The 20,894-nt window shown below is 41.1% G+C and overlaps 1 protein-coding gene across 1 annotated transcript in view; it reads left to right on the forward strand.

Annotated features, from left to right (window-relative positions):
* The window catches only part of LOC141113857 (cholesterol transporter ABCA5-like), an 82,386-nt gene extending 62,928 nt beyond the window's left edge, over window positions 1-19,458 (forward strand). The window contains exons 26-39 of the mRNA XM_073607187.1: window positions 55-177; window positions 2,132-2,191; window positions 5,049-5,140; window positions 6,447-6,567; window positions 7,507-7,630; window positions 8,051-8,142; window positions 8,603-8,772; window positions 9,181-9,256; window positions 9,933-10,027; window positions 10,430-10,549; window positions 12,201-12,341; window positions 16,623-16,702; window positions 16,802-16,857; window positions 17,109-19,458. Coding sequence (XP_073463288.1) covers window positions 55-177; window positions 2,132-2,191; window positions 5,049-5,140; window positions 6,447-6,567; window positions 7,507-7,630; window positions 8,051-8,142; window positions 8,603-8,772; window positions 9,181-9,256; window positions 9,933-10,027; window positions 10,430-10,549; window positions 12,201-12,341; window positions 16,623-16,702; window positions 16,802-16,857; window positions 17,109-17,201 — 1,443 coding nt within the window. The 3' untranslated portion in view covers window positions 17,202-19,458. The remainder of the gene's footprint in view (window positions 1-54; window positions 178-2,131; window positions 2,192-5,048; window positions 5,141-6,446; window positions 6,568-7,506; window positions 7,631-8,050; window positions 8,143-8,602; window positions 8,773-9,180; window positions 9,257-9,932; window positions 10,028-10,429; window positions 10,550-12,200; window positions 12,342-16,622; window positions 16,703-16,801; window positions 16,858-17,108) is intronic.
* The last annotated feature ends 1,436 nt before the right edge of the window (window positions 19,459-20,894 follow it).

Raw genomic sequence — 20,894 nt, forward strand, 5'->3', positions numbered from 1 at the left:
GGCCGACATTCTGGCGCCGGGTCACCTCTCACCTGCATTTCTGGTCTCTTGCAGTCCTCCTTCATCCCGCTAATATACAACGCATTTCAATTTTTCATTCCTTTGCCAAAAGACTTATATTTCATCTACTTGATCTTGGTGCCGCCCAGCAATTTGATGGCGTTTTTGATCAATCTGGTGAGTGTTGATACATAGCTTTTTATATCACACATTATTACAGGAAAACACGACATACTGGGGATGTGCCGGCAAAAAAAAAGACAAAACAAAAAACGTGAAATGTGTTCTTTACATGTAGAAGTTAAAGAATATGTCAACCCAACATTTCCTATTCCTGATATGAGCCTGATGTCCCATGTACTTGTATGCACAAGTCTCCTGTTCTATTCGTATTGCTTCCTTTGTGTGAAATCCCTGGTGATCCTGTCAGTCCCCCCTGCTTTCTTATTAGAAATTGACCACACTAGGCATGAGAGCACAGCGTGGTCAGTTATCTAGCGGTGCTGAGCCTCTTTCAATGATCACACTTGTCCTGACATGCCCCCCTGCCCCTCACATAGCCTTTTACTGGGGAGACCAGTGCACTGCTGTTTCTCCTCCCCTAGCTCTCTGAGCTCCTTATGCAGCTGAGAACAGAGGGTATGTGATCACTTATAAAAGAAGTAAAAGAAGAGGGGAAAATGCATTTATTTATTACCCTGTTGGTAATTTTAAGAACAAACTCGCCACTACTCAAAATACCACCACTGTGCCTCAGGACAGACAATATATCTGGAAGCTGCCACTTTAAAAGAAGTCAAATGAAAACTGAATTTTAACCACTTGTTAATGAAAATTAAATATATGACAATAAGTAAAAAATAGTGGCGCTGAATAAATGCTCAAGTGGGTGTTTGATCACCCCAAAGTGAAAAAGTGACTACAAGATACTAAGTAGAAATATAAAAAATATACTGTAACTAAAATAAAAAACAAAATGTTGAACAAAAAATAAATGATAAACTCAAATTACACCCTGTGACAAGTGAAATAAGATGATGAAACAGTGAAACTGATCAATCAAAAAGACAAAATAATATATAAAAAATAGTCCATAAAGTGTTTAAGGGAAATCCAAAACCGATGTGAGGTTCTCCTATTCCCCTCCCCGACATGTTTCGTCACAAGGAATCCCATGATTAAGTCCTTGTGACTAAACATGTCGGGGGCGTGGCTGTACGGCAATCAACATCACTGACACATAGGAAGCGGACGAGTGAGTTATCCGCTGATTTGGAAGGATTTAAAGTCTTGCTGTAATCACTTTTGCTGATTTTGATTTTTCACAATGTGAGTGCAAAGATTGAAGGTTTTAAGTGTATTTTATTAAAACATTTTTCTACGGTATTACACTATTGGTGCACTTTTATTATTTACATGTGGAGAATATGTGAGACACACGGCTGGAATTTGGATGCTTGCTTTGAGACCCTATCCGTGTGGTTTAAATGCGCTTTAGCCCAACTTGAGAATGTAGGCATTGGAATTTGGTGAGTGCGTTTCTTTAGGGGAGTGGAATCACAGACACACTGGTGTGGTGGATGGAATAGGAGAACCTCACATCCATTTTGGATTTCCCATAAACACTTTATGGACTATTTTTTATATATTATTTTGTCTTTTTGATTGATCAGTTTCACTGTTTCATCATCTTATTTCACTTGTCACAGGGTGTAATTTGAGTTTATCATTTATTTTTTGTTCAACATTTTATTTTAGTTACAGTATATTTTTTATATTTCTACTTAGTATCTTGTAGTCACTTTTTCACTTTGGGGTGATCAGACATCCACTTGAGCATTTATTCGGCGCCACTATTTTTTACTTATTGTCATATATTTAATTTTCATTGACAAGTGGTTAAAATTCAGTATATATATATATATATATATATATATATATATATATATATATATATATATATATATACGGGGACATAAAGAAAACCTGATCGAGTTTCTTAACTTTCCCCATAAAACAAACGTTTTATCTAGAGATACACTTTAATCAAGGATTCTGATTGGTGGACTTTAGTAAAGTGATGGAATTGGAAATCTCTGTATAACACAATGATATGATATTCTCTTCCTAGATTTACCTTCATGATCCTTATTACCCTTTTATGCCAACTGTGTACGGCCATCTGGTGATTGTAAGTAAAGGAAAATTCCGATCAAAGTAATAAACTCCTTGTGAAGTGTTCAGAGACCAGAGGGACTCGGTTCTATCCAAGCAGTGCCAGAACAAAGTCATCCAGTGCCCAGGGCAAAAATGGCAAACTGTGCACATTGGTGTCAGTGAACACAATAATAACCCCCAACATTGGTGTCAGTGAAGTCCATAATAATCCCAACATTGGTGTCATTTCCTGCAATTATAACCCCCTGTACTGGTGCCAAAATCTGCAATAATAACTCCCAGCATTCGTGCCAATTTCTGCAATAATTAACCATAAACATCAGTGTCAATAGCAGCAATAATTGCCCTGTTTTTGCAATAACCCCCAGCATTGATGTCAGTTTAAATAATAATAACCCCCAGCAATGGTGTTCGTAAATGCAATAATAACCCCCAGAATTGGTGCCAGTGTAAAAATTAATAACCCCCAGCATTGGTGTCAGTAAATGAAATAATAACTCCCAACATTGGTGTCAGTAAACACAATAATAACACCTAACATTAGTGTCAGTAGCAGCATTAATAACCCCCAACATTGGTGCCAGTAAACGCAATAATAACCCCCAACATTGGTGCCAGTAGTAGCAATAATAACCCCCAACATTGGTGCCAGTTTCTGCAATAATAACCCCCAACATTGGTGCCAGTTTCTGCAATAATAACCCCCAACATTGGTGTCAGTAAACGCAATAATAACCCCCAACATTGGTGTCAGTAAACGCAATAATAACCCCCAACATTGGTGTCAGTAAACGCAATAATAACCCCCAACATTGGTGTCAGTAAACACAATAATAACCCCCAACATTGGTGTCAGTAAACGCAATAATAACCCCCAACATTGGTGTCAGTAAACGCAATAATAACCCCCAACATTGGTGTCAGTAAACGCAATAATAACCCCCAACATTGGTGTCAGTAAACGCAATAATAACCCCCAACATTGGTGTCAGTAAACGCAATAATAACCCCCAACATTGGTGTCAGTAAACGCAATAATAACCCCCAGCATTGGTGTCAGTTTCTGCAGTAATAAGCACCAGAATATGTGGTCAGTGGTGTTATCTTTTTTACATCCCCCTCCATTGGTGGCCCTTTAACTTTCCTACAGTTATGGTCTGTGATGGTGCTATTTACATCCCTCCCCATTGGTGGTCAGTGACAGTGTTAACCCCTTCATGATGTATTGGTGGTCAGTGGCAGTGTTTATCAATTCCTTCGTAGTGCACCATGAAGGGGTTAATCATTAACACTGCCACTAACCACTAATGCATTGGTAACCAATGGCAGTTCATGATTCCCCTTTGTAATGCATTACTGACCAATGGCAGTGTTAGTTGATGAATCCCTTTACCCCCACCCCCCGCAGTCACAAATCCCCCCCACACCCCCAGTGGAGTTAACTAGTTCAAGAAAATGCATTAATGACTGAGAACATGTGTATCCTCCTGCCTGCAGTGCCAGACTTACTTCACTCCACCTGTCCCCCCCCCCCACCCATTGAACTGCTGCGCCCGGGGCGCACATCCCTTCCGCCCCCTTGTCTGGGCCCTGTGTTCAGGCATCAGAGTTCAGTCCTCTCTCACCCCTTTCTGTTGATAATGTAGGAACCATTGCTGGAGATGCAGAAGAAGAATTCACGGTTGTGTCACGGTTACATATCAGTTAGCAGTGATGCGGCATCCATAGATTGGCCAGCCATGGAACGTTGTCTTTCATTGATTGGCCCAAGCTGCCTTTACTCTGCAGTGTGAACACGCATTCTAGGGTGACAATTCTGCTTCACTCTGATACACTCTGAAAAACTTCAAGGGAGTGTCACCTAAGTTCATCTCCACCCCCCAAACCCCCTTTCCTGCCACAACTCTGTCAGCACTATTATCAGCTGTCAAAATGACAGCCAGGAATTGCTACCTATTACCTGGCAGGTGTGGTTGTCAGAATGTTGTATAAAATGACCCTTGTAGATAGTCTGCAAATGTCACTGAGTAATATAATGTCTTGTTACATTGTAGTTACCTCTTTTGTTACTATATGTACTTGTATTTCATTCATATGTAGACCAGAGGTGTGAATTATGACCTGCATATGATATATGTTGAAGAAACCTTACATAAAGTAAAACTAAATTATTCTTTGATTAAAATGTATTCCAGTTTAACCCCTTATTAACCCTTAGCTAAATCTAGTTAGTCCTAATGCACTCCTTCCTCCCCTTTTCCCCTTTGCTGTTTTTTTTTTTTTGTTTGTTTTTCTGTTTTTTTATATCTATTTTTTTACCAATCATATTAATTCTTTTTTTTTTATCTGATTCTTTTCTATACCTAGTTTTTTTTTTAACCAATCATATTAAATTATTTATTTATTTCTTTTTTCAGTTACTTTGTCATGCATTTGTTCCAGAAACTGAATTTTACTGTCACTCTAAATATGTCAAATTATAAATTACATGTACTTTTTATTTCCAGTAAAACTTTTTTTTTATAACACTTGTCAAAATAGAAAAAAAAACTTTTTTGTGTACAGATTACATAGAAATTAAAATTATTTTTTTATTATGTATTTATCAAAAATTTTGCAAAACAATATTACCAAAAAGAGAGCCACTTTGTCCCCAAAATCAATGTTTATTACTTTGTTATCCTAAGTAATGACAAAGGTATTACTGAATAAACCGGCCCATAGTGGAAAATGTAAAATTGCTCCATAGGAGTGAACAGGTATGAGAAGTGCATAGAGGGCCAAAAACTAGCATTGTCACTTGTATGAATTGTGAGAATTTCCACCTCTCCACCTCGCCCGGTTTCTGACTCTCTCTGCTTCCTCTTCAGCCGTACGCACAAACCATCATACTCTGGGGCCTCCTGTGGTTTCTGGAATGGTGGATTGGAACCAGAAGTTTAAAACAAGATCCGGTATTCAGGTGGGTTGCTGAACGTACATCACAAGGGCAATCATTTTATATAGATTTGATTGTGGATGCGGCCACCTAGTTGAACATAATTAAAGCTAAAGCCACAGAAAACAATCCAGGAGTGGGTGCTGATCTCACTGTGGACTCATCTCTTGGCTTTGAATAAGACAGACCTTTTTTCCCCCCTGGGACAGGACCAGTAAAATGTGTTGGGCTGGTGGCCATAAGTGGAGAAGCTTCACCATTTAGACATCAGGACCAGCAGTCAGTGACCCATGCTGGGCATTGGAGTTGAGCAAACTCGGTAAAGTTTCACCAGTTGTGGTTCAGCCAAACTTTTAAAAAATTCACGCACCTCCAAAATACTGAAATTCTAAACCCAAAGTCCTTTAAAAGTTGAAGGTAATCTGAACCAGGCTCCAAGAAAGTGTGTATTACAGAGCAGCCAATGATGATTAATTGGTTTGGGAAGCTGACCTGGTCTCAGTCAAGCTAAGAGTGGTCAGCAAATGAAGACAAAAGATAGAAGCAGCCTTTTGCCACTTTCTCCCAGAAGCCTTTTCGGGATCTATAAAAATAATTTAGATTTGACTTACAGCCTCCAAATTCATAAAACTCGATCTGAATCTAAGTTCATCCAAATTTAAGGATTACCTCCGCTGGGCATTGTATAGTTATCTGCTCCCTGTTCAAACTTGGGATTGCAGCTCCTGGCAGAGGAAAGTCTTCCAGCTACAATGGAAGCCAATACTGGAAGATGAGAAAAAAAGTGTATCACGATAAACCGCGTCCTTAAGGAGCACCCCCCTCTCACCATGTCCACCAATCACTGCGGCACCATGGCACTCTCTGCATGGTATACACATTCTTTATTCTACAGAAATCCAACCCCACCAAGAACGGGCAACTATGTTGTGTTTTCTCTCCAGGCCAATGGTTCCCAGTCCTCTACTGGATGAAGACATTAGTCCCCCAAATGCTGAGTATAGTCCATGTCGTAGTACTTGGTCTGTGTGCATTATGTAGACTCTTGTACTCTTTGTACTCCACCATTTGTTAAACAGAACTATTCATATGTGAACTATATTTCACCGTCTGACACATTGTAACATTGTAAGTGATGTCCTCTACCTAGCATGTGCTTTTATCTATTTCTGATACAATTCCCTTGTATGTTGTCTATATTTCATACACCCATTACAATGTAACATTATTAGGTAGTGTATTGTGTTGTTTTCATTTTTATATTGGGAATATGAAATCACTGCTAACACGTCCCATACTACGGATCTGACACTTTCCTCTCTTAATTCAGATTCACCAAGAGAGAACATCCATTTACCCAGAATCCCGAGCAACTGGATGATGCCGATGAGGAGGTCCTTGCTGAGAAAGAAAGGGTTAACACTTTAAAAACAACAGATCAGGAGGAGGAGGTAATATATTGCTAAATGCAAATCCACTATATACATATATAAATATACATCACACTCCTGTATGTTAACTGTCACATTATGTCCTGCACACCATCTGAAACTTGGAATCAGGCTGGCAGTTGGAGTGGCTGCTCTGCTAGCTGACCATAAGAGGAGGTGGTGAGAAGGAGTAAATGGTCATAGTTCGTCTCTGCTCATTACTTTGTCAGATTATAGAGAGTACCCCGTCTATCAGTGCTGTGTTAATGTAAGGAGAAGTCTACAAAGGGCACTGTATGGAGCGAACTTTCTCAACCCTTTCTTAAATTAGTTTCCAGGTCTCAGGGAACCCCTGATAAAATGAATGTATCTGGGATCAGAGGGAAAAATGCCCCCCTTACAGGGTTGGTTTTGCCAAGTGGTGTTGGTCTTGGAATTATACCGGCACCACCAAATGGGAGGTCAGTCAGCCACAACTCAAGGAACCTCTGGAGGAAACCTTGCTGAGAATGGCTGGCCCAGCCTGACCTAGAAGTGTAACGCTGCAGATAAAAATATTAACAGAAGTTACAGATTTTACTTACTTTGTAGCAGACACATGAGACTCTTCTTGTATTGGCCCATTTTTGAAATGTTATATCAATTACAAATGTCACGACAATCAGAAGTCCTTCAGAATCAAATCACACATTGACTTTGGGGGTTATTTACTAAAGGAAAATCCACTTTGCACTGAAAGTGCACTTGGAAGTAAAGTCACTGTAGATCTGAGGGGGACATGCAAAGAAAACAAAAAACAGCATTTTAGCTTGCACATGATTGGATGATAAAATCAGCAGAGCTTCCACTCATTTCAGATCTACCCCTTAGATTTAAAGCGACTGCACTTCCAAGTGCACTTTCAGTGCAAAGTGGATTTGCCTTTCGTAAATAACCCCCTTTGTGTTTTTACCCTTCAAGAGGCCGACCATCCTCGTGGACAGTTTGCGGAAAGAGTTTAAGGAGAAGTCAGGCATCTGTGGACGCTTCAGGAAGAAGAAGAAGAGAACAGCCATCTGTAACACCTCGTTCTGCGTCAAGAAAGGTCAGTTTCTGTTCATTTCTGTTCCTTTTAATGACGTTGACCATAGAGAACGTGCGTCCAAAACACCTACTGTATGTGTGGATGGAAATGTGCGGCAAAAACACCCATGTATGGTTGGAAATGTGAACAACGACATCTATGATCCAATTTTAATCCCACTGAAAGCAAAAGAGTCCACATGACAGTGCCGGTCTATGTGTCAGATATAAAGGATATGTTCTCTTTTTCCATGATTTAACATCACATTTCAGATTAAAGTCTGCAGTAACAGAGGTACTTTAACCCTTAAACACCCAGATCATTTCTTTTCAGTGCAGCAGGGGTCTGATTGGTTGCTGGAGGAAAGCAGATAGTTCTTCTTTCAGACATTTAGAAATATCAATGTATCAGTTTTGTCTGTTTTTTTTTTTTATTTTAAAGGTGAAGTCCTGGGACTTCTGGGCCCCAACGGAGCCGGCAAGACCACATCTGTGCTGATTCTGGCAGGAGAGAAGAAACCATCAGCTGGACAGGTGAGAAGCCATAGGGTCATGGAGTGGAGATCTTTAGGGTTCATGTATAGAGATGCTTGAGGAACATCTCACCCACTGTGGTTATGAGGGACTAAGGAAAAAGGTTTCTCAGAAAACACTCTGCACTCAACCGCAAGGGAAGACCTCTCAGCACTTCGGCCTCCGACCCGGTACATGATACTGTGGTTATGAGGGACCAAAGCAAAATGTTTTGTAGAAAACACTGCACCACCAAAATGCAATCAATAAAACATTACCAATTATCATCAAATTAAGACATCTGAGAACCCCAGTAATTAAACAATTCATTTTTATAAAAAAAAAGGTTATTGTCCCTACAGATAGATTCACCTAACTACATTTCCTAAAAATATTATGATGGACCCCATTAAAGGTAGGCTTTGAGCCAATGTCCAGCGTGGCATTCTTATAAGGCACCTTCACTGACTGCCTCCTACAGGTGTTGCTGGGTAATGCAGGAGACCCCCATAGGACTAAAGACTCTGCAGCATTGGGCTACTGTCCCCAACACAACCCTCTGTGGCCCAACCTCACCGTGAAGGAACATCTGGAGATCTACGCCGCTGTGAAGGGCATGAATAAAGAGGACACAAACCGTGCTATTAAACGGTAAGTTAACATGCAATGAACTTTCCTCTTGATGCAGACCAGGAGTTGTAGGACTCCATTTCCTTTGCTCTCCTTAATATCGTTTGGTCTTGACAGTCCCATCAACAGTGATGTTGGCTTTATCATTATGCTTTTAGGTTGTTGGAGAAAACAGAGCCTAAAGGAAAGTCACACAAACACATGCAAACCTAATGCAAACAGTGGCCTTGTCAGAATGAAACCCAAGACCTCAGCGCTACAAGGCAACTAACAGCTCAGCTCTGACCTAGCCTTGACAAGCCATCTGTGTTCACGCATTACATTAGAGACATTTTCCCTATAAACCTCTCTCTCAACATCTTAATAAATCTCACAAGTTAATAAATCCTAACTGTTCTTCTCATTATGTCTCCATACTTTGGTCTGCAGGGTGAGTGAAGCTCTGGAGATGAAGGACCATCTCAACAAACCTGCCAGGAAGTTGTCAGCCGGGGTCTCCAGAAAGGTGCACTTTTTTTTTGGACTGTGTTCTTAGCATGATCAATGGAGTAGATGTGATCAGACACTCAGGATATCTGAAGAGGATCTGCAGAGCTAACCAAGACCATACCCTCATAAACCCAAACTTCACTGTGTCTTGTAAAATGATTGGCTGGACCTTTCCCATTTCCACCAAGTCTGCCCTCTGGAAACCATTGAATGTAGTTGGAGTTGTAAAGCCCAGATTAAAGAGGCTTTCATAAAGCTACCAGTCCAGTAGCTCATCTGTAATTTTATGAAAGTTGTTAATGTAGGTGTCCATAATATATATAATAATGGAAGTTAAACACTCCTTGGTTCCTGAGTCATCTGTCATCATCCAGCATGTCCATAAATCTATTCTTTTTATCACCTTTGTTAATATCTGTAATCATTCTGCACATATAACATAACTGAGAGCAGCTATGTTCTGCTGGATTAAGACTTTAGATCACAGATCATGGGTGGAGGCATGGAAGTTAGAATGGTCATATTCCTAACCATTGCAAATGGATCGCTGGTCGGGAATCCGCTACCTATCGCCTGAAAAATTCATACAGTTATCATAAACATTAAGTATTAATAATGTTGTCAATTTTGTGTTGTTTAAGCCAACATAGCAGTAGCCAGAAATGTCCTTTTAGATCTCTGTTGTTGTTTAGGTGTGCTTTGCCATCAGCATGTTGGGTAATCCCACCATTGTTCTCCTGGACGAACCTTCCACTGGTCTGGACCCAAAAGGACAACAAAGACTTTGGTGAGTCTTGTCACAAGTTGATCAAGGAGCTAATACCTTAAAAGGGTGCTCTACTTTTATTTTCTTTATATAGACCCTGATTCCTATAGTGACACAATCCAAGAGCCTAACCGTTTAAGCGATCTTCTCTGGACACAGCAAGGCCAGACTTCATTCATGTTCATTTGTTCTCTCATAGTCAAAAAGTTTACTAATTAGTGTCTCTTGCTGCCAGATGACCTTCTGATATCAGACTGAGCTGAAGAAATTTAATTAGAGCACCTAATTTTTTCACTGAATGTGTAGTTGTAGCACTAGTGCCCTTCAGCTTGATGTTGTATGTTAAATCCTACAACACATGCACTATACTTGGAGGTTTATATACAAAAGTATGACACCTTAGGCTTTTCTTGTGTATTCAAGGAGAGCCATCCGAGCGGCCTTCAAGAACAGGGAAAGGGGCGCCATCCTGACCACACACTATATGGAGGAGGCCGAGGCTGTGTGCGACCGCGTGGCAATCATGGTGTCTGGAAAACTCAGGTGAGAAGAAATGATGCCAGGACTGAGTCAGGGGAGACTTTTAGGAAGCCAGGAATACACAGAGGAAGTCAGGTTTTTTTCCATGTTTGGTCTGTAGGACATTGATCCTGTATACCTGTGTCATGGGGCAACCCTACCCCATATATCTCAAAAACGTCATGGTAGAGACATGAGGAAGGATAATGTAATGCAGATTACTTAGCTCCGGTATGACAGAAGATAAAAATTAAAAAATGACCACGCTAAACCTAAACAAAATCAGAAAATAAATAAATAAAGCAGCTCTCAAAATTGTGAGATACACACAAATACAGATAATGGAATTCAATGTGACAGCGCTATAACTAAACGAATAAAAGAAACCAAAAAAGAACTAATCCCAGCAGTGAAAATAAGTGAACTACAACACACAATATTTGTGAAAAATTATTCAATAGTCCATAAAAAACACATCAGTGTAGGTTCTTGTGAAATACACCTCTCGAAAGCAGTGCACCTCCACCACATAGAAGGGGCGCTTACCAAAAGGCAAGCTTTCATAAGCCTGCAGCTAAATCACCCAGCCAGGGCCTCTATCCGAGGAAAACAACTGGAACAAAACACCAAAAACGTCTGGGGAGACTCGAGCATCAGCCACCAGGAGGGGGGATCAAGTATTACCCAAAAAAGCAAGAAGACTCTCCGTGGTGTAAAAATAGTATAAAATTGCACTTACAGAAATGTAGAAATAACGATCAGAGAGAAAACAGCCAGCTGGCTTGCGAACACCTGTCCATTAGATAGGCGCGATGACGTCAGCACGTCAACCTCCCTACGCGCATCTCGTCATATATTGACGTTGTCTCCCCGAGATGTTAGTATATGACGAAACGCGCATAGGGAGGTTGACGGACGTGCTGATGTCACTGCGTCTATCTGGTATGACAGAGGTTGGAGATGGAGACCTTTCTGCAGACACGAGTTATTGGAAAATTTTCCCTATTGCTGCCAAATAAAGACGTTTTATATTTTGAGCATCAAGAAGGTTTTTGAATGTGTTTAATAAAGGAAGCAAAAATAACTTAGCAAAGGTAACAGCAGAATATAACAATTTTCTGATCCCATTGTTGTCATTTAGAATCATTACTTTCATGTAAAAGTTGAAAAAAACATTGGCAGGGCACTTTTTTTTAAGGAAACATTGTAACAATTGCTGGGCTCCCCTTACTTATTTTTCTTTTGGAATGGGTTAAACCCAAAACTTTTGTTTTGTAGTGTAGGGTAGCGTAAGGTAAAGTCTCTATCAGGTTTTGTTTTTTTTTTGTTCTGCTGCGGAGATTTCCCTTCACTCCTTGTTTTGGAGATTCAACGGGATGTGGGAAGAAATCTCAACAAAGTGAGAGGGATTCCCCTTCTAGACAGTTGTCACCAAAACATTTGTCACCATCAAAAGATTTACTCTCATCATACAACGGTAACATTTTGGGTATCCTCTTACTTTCTGTAGTGATGAGAAGGGTCACCAGTACAAATGGAGGGGTGAATCTCCTCAACAGGTACACAGTTCATGATTAAAACTCAGTCGAAGGTCTAACCCTTCCTTACACTATCAAGAACCCAAAAAAATATGTTTTGCTTTTGCATATACACCCACACAGCATTCCTCCCCCAGGTGTATCGGATCCATCCAACATCTGAAGAGCAAATTTGGTAAAGGTTACCTCCTGGAGATCAAACTGAAGGACACCCAGCAGGTTGATGTGATTGACCAGGAGGTCCTCCGCCTCTTCCCGCAAGCCGCCAGGCAGGACAGGTAAAGTAGTTAATCTGGGCAATATTCCAAGACCCCCAGTAACGATTGATTCTTCTACCCTCATTATTGATTGATTCTCGGGTCCCCTTTAATAGTCGATCCTCGGTGTTAACATATCACATAGATGACAGATTCTTAGATCTTGGCATATGACAGAATCACGTGGTAAGGGACCCCTAGATCTCAGCAACAACAGACCACAATCTTCCAGATCCCTTTAATAATAGGATCCATGTACTGTATAGACCAGGGACATGCAGTGAGGTCAGTGACTGGTGAGGCGTTGGCTAGTATCAGAGCCAGATACACACAGGTTACATACGCCGCGATTGTTGGAGCGAGAGCAATAATTCTAGCACTAGACCTCCTCTGTAACTCTAAACATGTAACCTGTAAAAAAATTTAAAGCGTCACCTATGGAGATTTATAAATACTGAAGTTTGGCGCCATTCCGCAAGTGTGCGCAATTTTAAAGCGTGACATGTTGGGTATCTATTTATTCGGCATAACATTATCGTTCACATTATACAAAAAAATCAGGCTAACATTAGTGTTTTTTTTTTTTTATTATTCATGAAACAGTTTTTTTTCCCCCAAAAAAATGCGTTTAAAAAAATTTCTGCGCAAATACCATGTGACATAAAAAGTTGCAACAACCGCCATTTTATTCCCTAGGGTGTCTGCTAAAACAATATATATAATTTTTGGGGGTTCTGAGTAATTTTCTAGCAAGGAAATGATGATTTTTACATGTAGAAGAGAAGTGTCAGAATTGGCTTGGGTGGCAAGGGGTTAATTACCATAAGAAATATACAAATAATTATTATATATTGTTTTGAAGGTAATTTACTATATTTTCAAAATCTGTACTCAAGCAGGTGTCTTAACGGACAAATTACTGAAGTTTGAAGTTATAACTTCCAACCATTAATTTCACAGTAAATAGATAAATAATAAATTATTATGTTATAACATATAGTTAATAAATATATGATTTAGCTTGAATATAACAGAACCTTTTCAACATAATCAGGTTCTCCCTCTTAACTGTGTGAGAAAAACATGGGATTGTGGGTAAATCTTCTACACATAAACCCATCTTTTTTCCTTCTAGTTAAGAGGGCTGGACTGGAAGGGAGCATTTGTCTTTTAGACACGCCCCCTTCTATGACACTGCAGTGAGAGGCGTGCCTCCACTGCAGCATTTTTATTGGACAGCTGGGACCAGTGGTACTTTACCATTGGTCTAAGACTCCAAGCTGTCCATTGAGCTCAGTGCCTTTGACAAGAAGTGAGGAGAGGCACTGTGAGCTCACCCTCTCAGTCTGCTGCAGAGTGTGCCAGCTTGTATTTAACCACTTGCTTACTGGGCACTTAAACCCCCCCTCCTGCCCAGACCAATGTTCAGCTTTCAGCGCTGTCGCACTTTTTTTCCCACGAATAGAGCTTTCTTTTGGTGGTATTTAATCACAGCTGGGATTTTTATTTTTTGCTAAACAAACATAAAAAGATAGAAAATTTTGAAAAAAATCATGTTTCATAGTTTGTTATAAAATTTTGCAAACAGGTCATTTTTCTCCTTCATTGATATGCGCTGATGAGGCAGCACTGGTGGGCACTGATAGGCTGCACTGATGGGCACAGATAGGCACAGTTAAGGCAGCACTGATGGGGACAGATAAGGCGGTACTGATGGGCACAGATAAGGTGGCACTGATGGCCACTGATGTATGGCACGGATGGGTGGCACGGATGGGTGGCACGGATAGGTGGCACTGATGGGCACTGATGGGCGGCATTGATGGGGGGCACTGATGGGCGGCATTGATGGGGGGCATTGATGGGTGGCACTGATGGGGGGCATTGATGGGTGGCACTGATGGGCACTGGTAGGTGACACTGATGGGCACTAATAGGTGGCACTGTTGTTGCACTGATGTGGGCGCTGATGGGTGGCACTGTGGGCGCTGATGGGTGGCACTGTGGGCACTGATGGGTGGCACTGTGGGCACTGATGGATGGAACTGTGGGCACTGACGGGTGACGCTGGTGGGCACTGGTAGGCGGCACTGCTGCCTATTGCTGTGGGGGCAGATGATCGCCGTGATCGGGACTAATGTCCCTCTCATTGGCTGACAGCTGATCATGTGGTAAGGGGTCGGGACCGACCCCTTACTCTGATCTGTGATCAGGCGAATCTCATAGACTCGCTGATCACCTAGCGCGCAGGCCGCTCGTGCACGGGATGACGTCAATAGACGTCATCCCGGCAATGTAGATCCGCGCTGTTGCCTTCATTTGGCAATAGCGCGGATCTGAAGAGGTTAAAGTGGCCGCTCTGTATTTAGCTTCTGACAGGCTGCTGTGCAAGGAGCCCCATATCTCTGGAACCATAGTTCATAGGAGCCCCAAAGTTTACCAGTGGTGGGGTAGGACTTAGGCTACATACCCCCCAAATATGGGGTCCCTGTGACCCCAGGTCGCCGAGCTACAACCCTCAAAGCTAGTTTTATTTATTTATTTTTTTAATGTTAATGGCAGGTGAGACCCTGCCTCACCTGCCTCACCTGACTGCACGTCCCTGGTATAGACAGATCTGTAAGTAAATAAGATACGTTATCCAATTCCCAAACCAAATTGTTCTGTTTCAAATGCCGCTTTATGCATTGACATACCTCCTTAAGACCCAGCCTGTCCAGACAGTATGGTCACCTGCTGACTTGGCACCATCCACAGGTAGCTTAACTCTTCAATAAGACACAGAAGTTCAATCCAACAGAATTTTACTCTGATTGCAGTACAGAGGATGTTTTTCCAGTCTTTTAAAGTGCAAGAAGACCTGGCCATTTCTATGCCTCTGGGAAATACTAACTCTGACTCTGAGGAAACATGAAAGAAATGAGGAGGGTCTATCTAGGAATTAGCCGAACAGACTAGCACTAAACGAGGAATAGTGGGGGAGGAGTATAGAGGGAGATACCAAAAACACATAGTAAACGAGTTGTAGTGGCCCAAAACTGCCATTGGAACAATATTAATCTTATGCAGTTCACTACAACACATATAAAATACATGAAAGTGGGGCAGAACACAAATAGTGCGAGGTTGTGATGGGTGACACATGTTGGGTTAAGTGATTGGATGTTTCCATTGAATGTCGGTCTTTACGCCGCAGGTTCTCCTTGGATGACCTTTTCTCTATAGACTTGTTGGGTTTAGTGATTGGATGTTTCCATTGAATGTCGATCTTTACCTCGCAGGTTCTCATTGGATAACCCTTACTTTATAGACTTGTTGGGTTTAGTGAATGAATGTCAGTCTTCACCCCAGAGGTTCTCCTTGGATGACCTTTTCTTTATAGACTTGTTGGGTTTAATGATTGAATGTTTCCATTGAATGTCGGTCTTTACCTCACTGGTCTTTGCAGGTTCTCATTGGATAACCTTTACTTTATGGACTTGTTGGGTTTAGCAATTGAATGTCGGTCTTTACCTAGCAGGTTCTCCTTGGATGACCTTTACTTTATGGACTTGTTTGGGTTAGTGATTTAATGTCGGTCTTTACCTCGCAGGTTCTCCTTGGATGACCTTTACTTTATAGACTTGTTAGGTTTAGTGATTGGATGTTTCCATTGAATGCCGGTCTTTACCTCGTAGGTTCTCCTTGGCTGACCTTTACTTTATAGACTTGTTGGGTTTAGCGATTGGATGTTTCTATTGAATGTCGGTCTTTACCTAGCAGGTTCTTCTTGGATGACCTTTTCTTTATGGACTTGTTGGGTTTAGTGATTGAATGTCGGTCTTTACCTCTCAGGTTCTCCTTGGATGACCTTTACTTTATGGACTTGTTGGGTTTAGTGATGAATGTCGGTCTTTACCTCGCAGGTTTTCCTTGGATGACCTTTACTTTGTAGACTTGTTCGGTTTAGTGATTGAATGTCGGTCTTTACCCCACAGGTTCCCCTTGTATGACCTTTAATTTATAGACTTGTTGGGTTTAGTGATTGGATGTTTCCATTGAATGTTGGTCTTTATCCCACAGGTTTTTCTTGGATGACCTTTTCTTTATGGACTTGTTGGATTTAGTGATTGAGTGTCGGTCTTTACCTCGCAGGTTCTCCTTGGATGACCTTTACTTTATAGACTTGTTGGGTTTAGTGATTGGATGTTTCCATTGAATGTTGGTCTTTACCCCGCAGGTTCTCCTTGGTTGACCTTTACTTTATGGACTTGTTCAGTTTAGTGATTGGATGTCCATTGAATATCGGTCTTTACCCCACAGGTTCTCCTCCTTGTTGGTCTATAAGATCCCAATGGATAACGTTCAGTCTCTGTCCCAGGCCTTCCTACACTTAGAGAATGGTAAGATTATACAGCTGGTAATGGAGCTGAAGATGAATGTGAACGACCTCACAGGAACGGTACGAAGGTCGGTGATCTTTGTGTATTTTCTTTACACAGCTAAACAAACGTATAACATCGAGGAGTACAGCTTCTCCCAGTCCACCCTGGAGCAGGTAATGGCACTGATATCCAATGAACACTGACAAACATGGTGATAAAATCCTCACTTTCTTGATGTGATTTATTTTGTTATGTAGGCTTGCTTATGCTGTAAGATTTCCAGAAAGTGTCTCATGTAACAATAGGGGCAAGGAAAACCAAACAAAATCATTATCTTTACTAACTTGCTTGATTTTCCTGGCCATGTTCATGAATGTAAGGTGTGATAAGAAGGTGCTTAGTCTTTGTTGTTTGATTCTGACAGGTCTTCCTTGAGTTGGCCAAAGAACAGGAGAAGGAAGACTTCCACTTGGATTCATCATTCCAGTGGAAACACCTGAAGAGCGAAGAGATATAACATTGTCTGTAATATTATTATTATGTGCCTTGTGTGTGCGGCGGAACCTTCTGCCTTAGAAGTTGCACTGAGATGGATATTGTGGGGGAAGCCAAAATCAAGTCACCACCGAGGAACGCATGACAAGTGTCGGAGGCCTCCTTTAGTATTCCATAGAAGGAAGACTAACCATTATATGTGCCTCTATACAGTATATATTGACATCATATCATGTGACTATGTAACCAGAGAGGGGGGAGGAAGAGGTGCTACATTACTATGCAGAGTAAATTTTCTTTTAAAATCTAACAGAACTATTTTGTAGAAATTTGAGCCGTGTTTCAGGCATCTGTTCATTAAAAAAAAAAATTCACATTGATATTCATCCAGCAAATTTGCATGTACATTCATTCTATGTGAATTGGGCAAAACCAAATGTACTTTGGGCTCTTTTGTTATCTGAACGAATGTTTATTTTTTATGGGCAGTAGAAAAATACCACATTATGACCACTAAATGGAGCTGAGGAGCATTGGGAATACATATGTCTTTGTAACAAGAGATACAATGAAACAATTCTAGAGAACGCTAGAGGGAAACAGCATATACATGTAACCAGTGGTTAAATTTACCAATCACCATTACCATTGGTTACATTTATCTGCTAATTCCCTGCATTGTTGTCTAGCCGCTTAAGGACTGCCCCGCGTACATATACTGCGGCAGGGAGGCCCTTAAGCGCAAAATCTCGTACCTGTAAGTGATTTCTTTCTTCAGGTCTGGGGCATGCGTGCGCACCTCTGGCAACCCGCTCCGGCTGTGATTGGAGCGGCTCCCGCTGTGATTGGAGCGGGTCCCTGCTGAGGCAGACAGAGCGGCAGTCTGCCTATGTAAACAAGGCAGATTACGGTTCTGTCAGAGGGGAAGACGGAGATCTTGTGTTTCTGCTAAGCAAGAACACAGATCTCTGTCTTCCCCCAGTCAAAGCACCTCCCTCACACAGTTAGAAAGCACTCCCAGGGAACACATTTGACCCTTTGATTGACCCTGATGTTAACCCCTTCCTTGCCAGTGTCATTAGTACAGTGATGGTGCATTTTTTAAGCACTGATCACTGTATTGGTGTTAGTGGTCCCCAAAAAGTGTCACTTAGTGTCAGATTTCTCAGCCGCAATGGCACAGTCCCACTAAAAATCGCTGATCGCCGCCATTACTAGTAAAAAAAAAAGTCAATAAATCTATCCCATAGTTTCTAGACACTATAACTTTTGCGCAAACCAATCGATATACACTTATTGGGATTTTTTTGACCAAAAAATATGTAGCAGAATACATATTGGTAAAAAATTGATGAAGAAATTAGGTTTTTTACATTTTATTTTGGATGTTTTATAGCAGAAAGTAAAAAATATTGTTTTGTTTTTTTTCAAAATTGTCTTTGTTTGTTTACAGTGCAAAAAATAAAAACCGCAGAGGTGATCAAATACCACCAAAAAAAGTTCTATTTATGGAAAAAAAAGGACATCAATTTTATTTGGGTACAGCGTTGCACGGCCGCACCATTGTCAGTTAAAACAACTCAGTGCTGTATTGCTGAAAATGGCCTGGTAAGGAAGGGGGGGGAAACCTTTGGGGGGCTGAAGTGGCTAGAATTGCTACGGTGTATCTCGTTACAAATTTATCTCCATCTAGTGGCCATATTGCAGTATTGAACTGCTTGCCATAATAAAAGAACATTGGTTACGAAGAGAAAATAGCCAAAAGGACATTCATTTTTTTTCCCACTTTACACCTAATGAGTGTTCATGTAAATTTGCTGGGTGCATGGCTAGGCAATTTTTTTATTTTATTTTTTTATTTTTTTATAAATAGTAGCTGAAGTGTTTATATTTCTTATATTTAGTTACTCTACATTAATAAAAGTCATGAAGGTTTTTTTATTTTTTTGGGTGTTTTTAGGGAAGCGGAGGGGGCACATGAATGTTTAAAAAAAATAATTTGTGGGTGTTTTTTTTATGGGGGCAAACATGACAAACCTGTGAAGAGACTATTTTATATATTTTTGTACTATATTTTGTAAACTGTCAATTTTATTACCTAACTACCTCTCTATACATCATGTCCTTGTTTGCTAGATAGCAGGGACACCCTAGCAGACGCTCGAATACCTTTAACAATAAATAATATACATTTCTGTACCAGCTTTATTTTCTTTTTGTTATTGTTGAGTATCGTTGTGCATGGATATTGTAAAATAAAAAAAAAATCTTTTTTTTCAGTATTGTTTTCTTTTCATTTCCTATCTGATCCATCGTTAAACATTGCCAGCACATCAGACAATGGGCAGATATGACGGAGCACATTCGGGTTTCTATGGGCGGAATGGAAAGGACTACAATTAGGATGAACCGCCGTTATATTGTTTGACTTTTGATTAATCATTGCTAGTAACATGCAATTGATTCAATATATAGTTTGTTGGGTTTTATAATATTGCCATCTATAACAGTTTTGTGGATTTACATTTTTATTTTTCTGAAAATGCCAGATAATATGTTTTTCCAGTCCCAACATGAATTTCTGTAAAGCAGAAATTTTCCAGAACTGGAACTCCTCATAATGAGCACAGACGGTGTACAGACCTGGGAACCCAGCACAGGGATGGTGGGAACCCCTCATAATGGACACAGCGGGTGTACAGACCCGGGAACTCAGCACAGGGATGGTGGGAACCCCTCATAATGGGCACAGCGGGTGTATAGACCAGGGAACTCAGCACAGGGATGGTGGGAACACCTCATAATCAATCAAACCCCCCTCCAGGCAAATATGGCCTGGAGGGGGTTTGATTGATTAGCTCAAGATTTTGTACAAAAGGGCTGAAAGCTTTCCTCTGGTTAATGGTTGGGTCGGGCAGCCCTCTGTGGTCAGCTCGGGTGTGCATCAGGGGTGTCCATTGCGTCCTCTGCTATATGTGTTTGCAATCGACCCCTTCATTAGAAGGCTAGAGAGTGGACCATTGTGTGGGGTACCTTTGGGCATCGCTGGTGAGACTCCTTTGAGGGTTGTGGCCTATGCTGATGTTTCTGATTTTGTCTCTGGGACTGGGGAGGCACAGGAGGTGGTCTCAGTGATAAGGCAGTATACGAAGGCATCAGTTTATAAGGTCAACCAGGACAAGTGTGAAGCTTTCTGGATGGGCGTGGAAGGTGAGAGCTTTGTTCTCCCGGATGACTTCTCGGAGCCCCAACAAAAAATTGGAGTTCTAGGCATTGAATTTGGCCCAGTTGACTATGGTCATGCAAATTGGGTGAACAGGCAGGAGAATGCCGATGCCAAGGTGGCACGCTGGAAAGGTTGGCGGCTTTCCTTGAGGGAAAAGGTTGATCTGATCAAGTCTTACCTGATTCCACTTTTTCTGTATGTACGTTTTGTTTGTGTTTTGCCAGTTTCTTTCTATACCAGGGTCTATAGTTGTTTCTTCCAGCTGTTATGGGGGAACAAAATAAACCTCGTCAAAAGGAATGTGAATTACCTTCTTAGGCGGGAGGGTGCTCTAGGGATGATCAACCCTGTAGTCTTTTTCTCTCTAATGTTTGTGAAGTACAATCTTGGTAACATGTTGGCAGAGAGACCGCCTGGGTGGGTTTGTGTGGGTTTGTATTTTCCAGTCCTGTTTTAGGCCCTTTCTGCGAGACTGGGAAAATGGCGGGC

The sequence above is a fragment of the Aquarana catesbeiana genome, linkage group LG12 (assembly GCF_042186555.1).
Source record: "Aquarana catesbeiana isolate 2022-GZ linkage group LG12, ASM4218655v1, whole genome shotgun sequence".
Taxonomy (NCBI): Eukaryota; Metazoa; Chordata; class Amphibia; order Anura; family Ranidae; genus Aquarana; species Aquarana catesbeiana.